We start from the raw sequence: 10768 nt of genomic DNA on the forward strand, positions 1-10768 counted from the left end.
TTTGCAAGCTTGTTTCTAATACTTTCTACCTCTTGAAATTCGTTGCCGAGCCGCTGCAGGCTGATAGGCTGGGAAGTGGCTTTAGCAGTGTGAGAGTTTCTTCTAGGTCAGGCCAACATGGGTGCAGAAATACCTGGGCAGGCTGCCTGCTGGGCAGGCGCAGGCAGGGGATGTAAGTAGCCATTTGAAACATGACTCCAAGAGTAGTAGGTACGTATGTTTGCATCAGAATGAGGGATCCCGCATTTTTTTCAGGTGGCACCACACGGACTCACAAACACTTCTGCTCAGTCTCTTGTGCTGCCTCCTTACTCTTGTGATGTAGCATAAAATCCTTTCACAACTAATACTGTTCAAATAATACAACTGCAGGGAGGCATATCAGTTTCCAGCCATCTCGATGCGGTGAGGGATTAGAAAGGGAGGGATGTCGGAATGTGAAAAGGCAGCATGCTGCAGGTCAACCCAGGTGTTTATCTAGAAAGAAATGTTAACGATTGCTACCGTGGTATGTGTGCTGAAAGACAACTGTGTAACCCTCCCACTCAGAGTCTGAGACACCTGGCATTGGCTTTCTGAACACTTCTGCAACCTGAACCAAAAAACTGCTATGGGAATGTAGACTTACCATATAGCTGTGGAAGAAAACTTTGATCGTGTCACTTCTCTTGGTCTTCAGAGCAGTCAACATGATTTTGATGTAGGTTTTAGATGATGTATATATAAATCTGATTGAAGTACCAACAGCAAACCATAAATAAAATGTGGACTTAATTGAAGAATGGGCTAGTGGAGGACTCTTGTGTTGAATTTATTAAAGTGCAATATAACAAAGTTGTTGATGGAAGAGATTCACTGTGATGAAGACAGGGAAATAAAGCTGGGGTGTCCTCAACTCGGGAAAGTAGCCGGGTTCACTGTTGCCTTTTAATCTGTTTTGGCACATATGGATTGACTTGACTGCGCTGTAGTCGCCTGAGAAGAGTTGTCTGCGTGGGAACGTTCCAGGGGGTCACTCCACCTTCGTGCCCACTGAGGGCCAGAGGCTTCTGCAAGCTGCACTTGCCTCTCCTCCTCGCTGAGGGGCTAGTCCAGGGACCGGTGTCTGTTCACATTCCTGGTTGCTAAAAGCCGATGCGGGCTGCTGGAGAGCTGCCGTTACCGCTGTGTTTCCCTAAGGTGCCAATTACCCAGCTGCTCTGCTCTACCGGAGCAAGGGCCATCACCTAAAATGAAGTGGGTGTAACAGAGAGCTAATGGACACCTCTGGTTTACTGTGTTTGCTCTTGCACTGGTTTTGAAGACATGTAAATGAAATTACAAAACAATGGCAATTTACTGGGAATTTGTTGTACTGACATTAAAATTGGGGGTTTTTTATCTAACAGGACACCCATGGAAGCAGGTAATGCCCACATTTATCGTAGCTCTGGTCAGTTGATGTAACCCATCTGAGTGGACATGGGTGTGAATTCTCTGGGCATTGACATGTTAGCCGAAATTTATCTTGAATTCTTACTTTTGCTGTATCCCAGTAGTTCATTTCCAGTTGGGGGGTTGCTATAAACTGGGAGAAGAAAGCTTTTGATGAAGACAGCAAGAGTGTAAAGTGACTCCCGCGAACGTGTTGTTCTCACATTTCTCTCTCAGAATTCATTAATGCCACAGGATGAAACCAGCCAATTTTTAACTTCTGTGGACACTGAAATATGTAATGATTTATTGATCATCTGGCTCCTTGAAACCATTTAGAATTTGGGCTCCTGTGGTTTTTACATTAGCTGAAAATTTGGCCCAAAGCATTTCTCCTACTTTTGATACTCGCTTGCCTCGTAACTTCAGCATAACAAAGTCAGCATTATAATTTTGTGCTGAACCTCTTCTTTTTGCAAAATCTCTCTGGATGGATTTCCTCTGACCTTTTTCTACCTCACACAGTTTTCTTGCATCTCCCTCCCTGCACTGGTGTGTCGCAGGCTGTGGATCCTTCAGAAATACACCCCCTTCTGCTGTGTCGCGGGCGGGCAGTCCGTCTGTGGGCGTCCCAGCAGCACTGGGAGATGGTGGTGTGGAAAGCACCGGGGAGGCGAGCCTTGCCCATCTCTGATGCAGTCGTGCTTCTGCCGTGTGGGGGTCTGTGCAAGTGAGAATTGTGTGCCGCCCGTGCGACAGCCACCAGGCTGCTGAGGTGTCGGTGGAGGAGTAGATCGGAAAGGGATAATGATGTTAACGAGGGTGTTATATTATGATGAAAGAATGTGATACATGTCGATGCTTGCTTAGGACTTGGTGTTTCTCAGTACACCCTTAACAAAGTACAAAGAAAATGCTGTTTGGTCTTTCAGTAGGTGGAAATTTGAAGCCCTTCTAAAGGAAGAGTTTTTAGTGCTTCACTGGTATGTGTCTTTTTTTTTTTCCTTCTTTTCTTTATTTTTTTCTTTTAGTAAACAAAGCCTAACGCTGGAAATAACCACTGCAATTCCTGCATGAACACTTAACGTTTTTCTTGAAATGAAGCAAACTCTGTTTTAAAGATTTCTCATGTCCTTGTAGCCATGCTAATCTTTACAGGAGATTTTTTCCTATTATTATTTTAATAATAAGCAGGGCTGTAGTTTTTGAAGTTTGACTATAGCAGCTCATGCCCTCTGTGCAGCATTAGGGCTGGGGATTGAGACACTCACCCATAACTTCATATCCTGGGTATGAACTATACATGCAAATCAACTGTGTAGTCTGTCATGGTGATAAGAACAGCTGGTTTGGGCAAGATGTTGCTGAATATGACATACATTTGAAATATAATTACTAGGAATGAATATAAAAGCATACCATAAATTACGGGGGTAGAAGCACAAGACCATGCAGAAAGTGGGGGATAGAGCAGGGGGCGGAGGGACCACCATACTGGCTGCTATGGGGGAACTGGGGCCTCGTTCAGGCGCAGGGCAAGGGAGCAGAAGGGGGGTGCTTGAGCTTTAATTTCTCCTATTGGCACTTTATGGCTTTAGCGGTACCCGACCTGTGTAGCCCCGGAGCGCAGCAGACATCTGCGTGCTATGTGACGGAGGCGATGCCAACCAAGGTGGGAAATAAGGAGGGCTATTTCCAATCAGGTTACTTCACTGTATGAGAACTCTCTCACCCAGGAATCCCAGGACCAGCCACAGAGAGGCTGGTTAAATACGCCAGATCCTGGTGACAAAGTGCTCTTGATTTATTAATTGTCCTAATATTGTCCCACCTGATACTCCTGTGTTTACACCGCATTTTTGTTGTTTGAAAGTTGTAAGCCTACGCCGAGGATCTTGCCAGCCCAGGTAGTAAAGGAAGGTGCCCTTCTTCTTTGCAGTGTCCTTGTCTTGTTTAATTCCTGATTTCTACAGCATAAATTCAGGAGGAGCTGGTACCCTGTTCAGCTGAACCTCCTGCCTGCCCCAGGTGGATGACACTCTGTTCAGCCCACGCAGAGGCCAGCGACTGACGTTAACTTCAGTCCCATTTTCATTTTCCATTCAGTGTTTTCACAGATCCTCCCAGGATGAAGTAAGCTTGTTAATAACTCAGCGGTATATTTTTATGGATTTTTTTTTTTTAATTCTTTCCTGGTAGCATTGCTAGTTCTCTTAATTTCCCGTCATGTCATCTGCTGTTAGAGTTCGCCTTCTATTCTATAGCTTGTCTTATGGTCGACCTTCAGTTTGGAAAAAATATTTCAGTTTATTGAATTTTTTTCATTTTCAGTTAGTTTCTTTAGAGACTCTGATATTTTTTTTTAGTCATTGACTTTATTTAATTTCCTCTTCCTCCCATTCCTTTTCAAAAATTTATACCACCTGTGGCTAGTGCTGGGGGGGGAAACATTTTGCCCTGGAGAGTGTTTGTCTTGCGCTGTGGTCACTTGCTAATATCACTGTGGCTTTTTTAATTTAAGTTACATGTTACTGGACTTGAAAGTCTCTAGAGTAATTTCCCCTTTGAAAGAATTACGTTCTGATATTGCCTTTCTATATTTTGTCCTGTCAGATTGTTGGGCACCCTGGCTGTAGGCACCCACTGTTTCACTAAGCAGCTGCTCCTTTCACACCTTCCCAGGGCACACCCACCGCCGCCGAGGCCTCCTGTGGGTGTTGGTGGCCTTTGTGCCACCTTTAGCAGACTCATGGTGCGGTTCCACCAGTGCGGGGAGTTCCTGCAGCTTCACGTTTGCAATCATAAATTCCGCTCTGCGTGTACACACGCACAGGTGGGCTCCCACAAGTGTGTTCAAATACCATCATGCATAAAATTCCACCTCTGGCTTCACCGGCTCCTCCAGTTCCATCTGTCCGAGTAGTCCTGTCCTGTAGCTCTGAAATGCGCAGTGCCCCAGGGACCACTACGGTACCTGTTCATGTGCCTGAAGCTTTCACATGTGAACAGAGGGCCATACCGAATTCTTCCTTGGTTGACTGGCTTCAACTCCCTGTTCAGGACAGTTATGTTTAGCGCGTACTGCAGGGCTTTTCGCAACCCTGGCTTTCATTTCCATGGGTAATCTTTCCAAAGGAGCAGGTAGAACATGTGTGCACTCAGGCCTATAGGATGCAAATGTTAAAGATAAGCCTCCCATTTGTAGCAGACTTTGTAACAAGAGACTACGCTTTATTATTAAAAGTAATTAATAATAGTTACTTGCAACACAAGCAATTGTTCCTCAGTTTGGGGAACAGACTCAGATCTTCAAAATCCTCATACTACTGTGTGGACTTAAAAGTGACATTTAGCATTGCGTCCCCTGTAGTTATATTAAAGGTGTTTGTAGCTACCTTCAGGAATACAGTGTTTATTTGTGCAGTTATTCTCTACCTACAGATTTAGCACACTGACATCCCAGCTGCTGGCTGTAAACACCTGGCAGGCTGTGAGCTATCTGCCAGGGCCTGGGCTCAGCAATACAGGCAGCCAGCAGGGCCAGTTCGGAATCTCCTCCTTCCCTAGAAAACGGATGGAATCAACAAATGCAAGCGTGGCTGGAAAGCGTGGTTTCTGCGAGTTCTTTAGGCACACGTAATGCAGGCTGTTCTGGAAGTTCTTTGTACCAGCATCCTGGAAGAGTGGCTCTCGTGGGAGGAGACTTCTACTGCATTTGATGGACTGTGAATTTGCTCTTAACTAGGCTCTTGTCAAGGTAGTCATTTGACCATTAAATACTTCAGCTGTTTTTCTTCTGATACTGTTTGGGAGGAGTGTTAAACTTTGATCCATGTCAGACCAATATGGGCACATAAGCAAGAGCTTCTGACCTCATGGCAAAAACATGAATGGTCACAAACCGTGATAGTACTGGGATTGTATAAAAATAAACAAAAGTTGTCAAATTGCTTTTTAGATTTTTTCCAGGTGCCTTTCTTCAAGGTGTGTGGTCTGTTTTTTTTTAAATAACCTGTTCCCCTCTAGCCAGGTGTGGCCACCTACAGTATTAGCTTTGCAGGTAGATACAGAAAACTTTTATTCTTCCTTTGCGTTCCACTGGATTCGTCAGTATAAGGTCAGTCATAGGCAGAGGTCTGGCACAGGCACATCAGGATCAGTGGCATTATGTGGTTGCTCTACTGTGAACAACTCTGTACCTAAGGGGAAAGAATCTTTTCCTCTGAAGGGGAAATACACTTTTTGCATTTCATATACCTTGTTGTCACGTCTTCCAGATAGAAATGGAAAACTATCATGTTAGAGTCTACGAACTTAGAAAACCGAGTGCCCTTTAACCATTTCAGCTGAATTCACAGGTTAAATCAGGTAACCCAGGGATTATATGATCAGCTGTAATGCTTCGCCAGGCCTAAGCATCCACATAACTAGGCCAGCATTAACATCACACCCAGGCACAAGAGCATCTACTCCAAGTGCTATTCCAGCCTGTAGTACCAGCTTCAGGCTGAAAGAATTCCTGCTCTCGAAGGCAGGGGGAAAAAAACCCTCACCTCTACTCACAACTTCCCCTGTTGAAGTTGAGTATTACCCCTGGTTTAACCACACTTTAGCAACAGATAACTTGCACTTCACACAAGCTATGTTTTAAAACTTTATTCTGTAAACTCCATCCTGGGTCTTCAGTTCTCCTTTTCCTGCACAGTCTTTGTTCCGCGCAGCCTACCCGTACGGCGGGCAGCAATGAGACCAACTTTGCGCCCAGCGGGAGCATCTCTCCTGATGGTCGACGGCTTGCCGATGTGCTGATGGTTGCCACCACCGAAGGGATGCTCTACAGGCTGTGGAAAAGGAAAGCAAGTCGTCAATATAACTAACAACAGAAATTAATAAATAATGACGTTTAACAGCAATAAACTGATTTAAGGGAACAACAACAACAAAAAACATTTAACTGCTTCATTTTTCATACAGTGCAGTAACTATCGAGCACTGCTAACCACCCTGATTAAATGTGCAGTTCCAGGGTAGCCTGTGAAGCTTGCTTTCCAGATACTTGCCAGCCTCGTCCCCATATTAAACAAATCCTTTCTAACCCATAAAAAATGGAAAGTGAAAACTCTAACTGAATATAGACTCACGTTCATGGCCACACCACGGACACGGGGCCAGCAGTTTCTCTTTGCCTTGTATTTGTGATAGGCACGGCCAGCCTTCAGGATGGGCTTGTCAATACGGCCTCCGCCAGCGACAATGCCTGAAAAAAATGGCAGGAATGGTAACACACAAATGTAACAGACAAGCGCCAAAGGAAGTGTTTAAGAACAAGACTAATTCCTAATAACATTCAAGTTCTAAGAATAAGCTTCTAAAGACTGAACAATCCCAACTGTGTATTCAAACTAGCATTTTCCAGCCAACAATTAACCGTGAGACTAGACTCTAGCTACGAGCCACACGTTAAGTGGCCTGCAAGGGGACACGTACTTTAATTACCATTTTTCAATCCATACAGGCGGGATTGAGTTTAACACTTTCTAAAGCGTTACCAGTTTTACTGCTAAAATTTCTTGGGTAATGTTAACATTAGATCTTCAACTAAAGAAAGTATGAATTCAAAGGGCTCAGGGGACTGTCAAGTCCTCTCAGGTTTAATATCTCATTATTTCATGACTTATTTAGTCCATTTTACCAGAGTAACAGGCCAAAGATTGCTCACTTTAGTGTCTTCTATTCAGAGGCAGGCAAGCCTCACCTACCGAGCCAAGTAGCTGCCTCAGCTATCAGTCAAGTGTACAACAAACCTGATAAAACCTCTGCTTCTTGACAATGGTATTTTCATTCCTTGTCAGACCTTCCAGAATACTTCACCCATCTGACAACATCTGCAGCAGCTAAGCACCTCCAGCACTACCCCTATAGGCTCAGTCGCCGTATCAAAAGCGGGAAACCATCCAGCACCACTTTCTGCAGAAGTTCTTCCCCAAGGACTGCAGATCTTACAGGCTGAGTGATTCCATTACAGCTTGAGGACAATCAGTATCTACTTTTCTGTCCTCTCACTGGGTCAAACTATCTCCAAGTTTAAGCTCCCATTACCAAAAGCAATGCAGGGATAACATGCAAGCCAGGCACCTGTGCGCAGGCTGCACCTGTACATAATCCTGGGTCCAGCCTGTGAATTCAGCTATTTTCTAGACAGCATTGGAGACCAGGGCCCCATTCAAAAGCTTGCTTAGCAGTATGTAAACTCAGTGAGAAGACAAGTTCATAGCTGTCACTCCTTACCAACAACAGCTCTGTTTGCAGAAGAAATCACCTTCTTGGAGCCAGAAGGCAGCTTCACTCTGGTTTTCTTTGTTTCAGGGTTATGAGAGATGACAGTGGCATAGTTTCCAGAAGCACGGGCCAGCTTTCCACGGTCACCAGGCTTCTCCTCGAGGCAGCACACGATGGTGCCTTCCGGCATGGTACCCACAGGCAGAACATTGCCGATGTTCAGCTGAGCTGCAAAGGGCAATCACAGCATCAACAGCTTCGTTGAGGCTCCTGTACTTGAATTCTATTTAATATGGGCCTCTGCATAGAAGGACACTGCATAAACGCTTCAGTAGCCAACAGGCAGGGGTGCATTTTATTGCTTGAGTGGAAACGCCAGGTTTCACATTCAGTGTAACAGAAAGGCCAGCAAACTGGGCTGACGCAAACAACTGACCAGAAGTGCAGTTAGGCCTGTTAACCAAAACAGGCTGCGTGAGGAGACCGCCAGCTCCAAGGACATCTAGGTTTGCCTGAAGCTGGCAGAAGCTACTGCTTTGTGGTGGCTTGCAACTGCGCTTAAACATCCCAAACTTCTTATGTTCAGACAACATCTGCTTTAGCCTTCTGAAACTGCCCAGGTTAACACGCTTTCCCTCTTAACTCACCTTTCTTGCCACAGTAAACAAACTGACCAGTATGAATACCCTCAGCAGCAATGAACAGCTCGGTTCTTTTCTTAAACCTGTACGGGTCACGGAAGGCAATCTTGGCAAGGGGAGCTCCTCGGCCAGGATCATGAATGATGTCCTATTGGAACAGAGATGCACATTAGAACAGGTCACAGCATTTGCCATGGGTTCTGCAGAACCCAAAGAACCAGAACAACTGGAAATGATTACTACTGAGGTGATTCTCACTAGGGTCCCCTTTCTCAGGGGGATCTTGATTTTTCCTGGCAAGAAAAAGTTGAAGAATCACAATTTAAGAATACAACCTCCTGTATCTATATCACAAAACAGTGACTCTGGTTAAGCGTGCTGCCCGAAACTAGTAGTTTCTGAACTGTTTTATCCCTGACATTCTGCAGATATCTGATCTCTCCATACTAAGAAATTAGCTTTCACTAGTTGCCCAATCACCTTTGGGCAGAGACAAAGTTGGACACAAGCAGCCATTTCTCTAGGTGTTTTCTTAGAATGGAGGTGTTTCTAGCCTCCTGGTATTAGGTACACTGAAGTTATATAAGCCCTAAATGAGGGAGCACAGACTTAATGTTTCTTTTTCTTGTGGAAAAATGTGTCAATTCTGTTCCTGAAGTAGACTGAGATTCCAATACACGGCCATCTATCTATTTAGACTACAGCCAAGTACTTAAAGATCTTCAAGATGTGTCCATTTTCTAGGAAAACTCAGATGTTGTTGGTGTCCAACATTTTTTTCTGCTGTTGTCAACCCTGTTGGGCAACCTCTCCCCACCCCACCCCAGGTACTACATACATTTAAGTCAAAGCTACTACTTAATTATGATGAATGCAAAGAAAGTTCTTTCTACAGCCTGAAGATGACCTGGCTCTAAAAGGCTGAGGGGAGGGCTAGATATTCAGGGCATCTGGCTAGGTCCCCAGTGGCACTATTTGCAGCCTAAGTCACTGGTGCCCCCCAAAATACCGACGGCACACCTGAAACACTGTACCATACCCCAAACCGAAGAACTGCCTTGCCCCCGCTGCTCAGGGCTACAGTGATGGATGCCACTTAGTGTGTACAGAGACTGACTTTTTTTAAAGATGCAATCAGCTATGCGGACAGCTCTCCCCACCCACGCTTCACGAGGCACTGGGAGTCCTTAGGTGATATAAAAGCACGCTGATAAGCAAAGCTCTCACAGAAACTCGTGCTGCTGCCTGGGTGCTGCCAGCTTCTTTATTTAAATGCTGCCGTAAATCCACAGTAGCTCCGCGCCTGCAGGAACAGGTCTTATTTCGCAGGACACGCGACGCCTGAGCACGGAGCAGCCGGACGGCTGGCGGCACCGCAGGTCGCTCGCCCAGGCGAGGCGCGGAGGGCTGGGTGGCGAGGCCTGCTGTGGGCCCTCCCGGCGGCGCAGCCCACGCGCGGGGCCCCGAGCACCCGCGGGGGCCGGAGCGGGGGGCTGCGGCGGCGGCCGCCCCTACCTTGACGATGCCCTTGATGTAGCCGTGCCTCTCGGCGAAGTCGACGGCGCGGAGCTTGGCCGGGCCCTTCCTGTGCTTCACGTGGGCGCGGAAGACGGAGCCGGCGCCCTTCCTCTGGCCCCGGATGACGCGGCCCATGGCGCCCTGCGGGCAGAGGGCAGCCCCCCACAACGACCCCCGCCGCCGTTAGCACCGGGCCGCCACCGCCACCCCGCGCGGGGCGGGCCCGAGGCAGAGCCGGGGCAGGCGGCGGCGGCGGGCAGGGGGCGGATGGGGACGGATGACGGGGGACGCGGCGGCCGCGCTCCTACCTCTGCTCCGGCCTCGCGAGGAAAGAAGGAACCGCTAACGTCACCGCCGCGACAAGGCCCTTCCGGCGCGGAGGGGGTGCAGGAGGCCGTCGCGCCGTCGTGACGTCACGCCGCGCCGCTGCCAGGCAACCGAGCTCTCGCGGTCCCTGCCGGAGGTGAGGAGGGCGGGCAGAGCGCGGGAGCAGCCCCGCCCCGCCAGTGACGTCAGGGCGGGGGCAGCTGACGGCGGCCGGGCGGGGGAGGGGGAGGGGGGGGGCGGTGTCAGTGGGGGCGGCCCGTCCCCGGGAGCCGTGAAGGCTCTCGTGGCTGACAAGGGCGGCTTGTCGGTAGCTTGTGACGCCGTTTGACGCAGCTCTGACGTCCTGGGGAGAACTGCCCCCGCACTCCGGTCAAGGGTCTCTGAGGCTATTGCTCCACTTCTCTGGGGTTTTCTTGAAGCAATTACTGTTTAAAAATGAGGAGGGCTGATAGCCCGTTGCCGGGAGACCTCGCATAAGCAGCCCGAGTTCCCCGAGCCAAGAGCCGTTCCTAAAATCAGCCATGATGCCAAATCCTTCCTCGATTAGCTGGAGTGGAGATGCTGTTCACAGAAAGACACTCCTTGACTGA

The 10768-nt window shown here is 47.8% G+C and overlaps 1 protein-coding gene across 1 annotated transcript; it reads right to left on the reverse strand.

Annotated features, from left to right (window-relative positions):
• Window positions 1-6054: 6054 nt before the first annotated feature.
• Window positions 6055-10497, reverse strand: RPL8 (ribosomal protein L8). Its single transcript, XM_075098289.1, has 6 exons — window positions 10160-10497; window positions 9849-9992; window positions 8340-8481; window positions 7702-7920; window positions 6555-6670; window positions 6055-6254 (listed from the first exon to the last, which is right to left on the reverse strand). The coding sequence occupies exons 2-6, from the start codon at window positions 9984-9986 to the stop codon at window positions 6096-6098; spliced, it is 774 nt and encodes a 257-aa protein (XP_074954390.1). The 5' UTR covers window positions 9987-9992; window positions 10160-10497; the 3' UTR covers window positions 6055-6095.
• Window positions 10498-10768: the final 271 nt, after the last annotated feature.

Source organism: Phalacrocorax aristotelis, chromosome 1 (assembly GCF_949628215.1).
Source record: "Phalacrocorax aristotelis chromosome 1, bGulAri2.1, whole genome shotgun sequence".
In the NCBI taxonomy this organism is placed as follows: domain Eukaryota; kingdom Metazoa; phylum Chordata; class Aves; order Suliformes; family Phalacrocoracidae; genus Phalacrocorax; species Phalacrocorax aristotelis.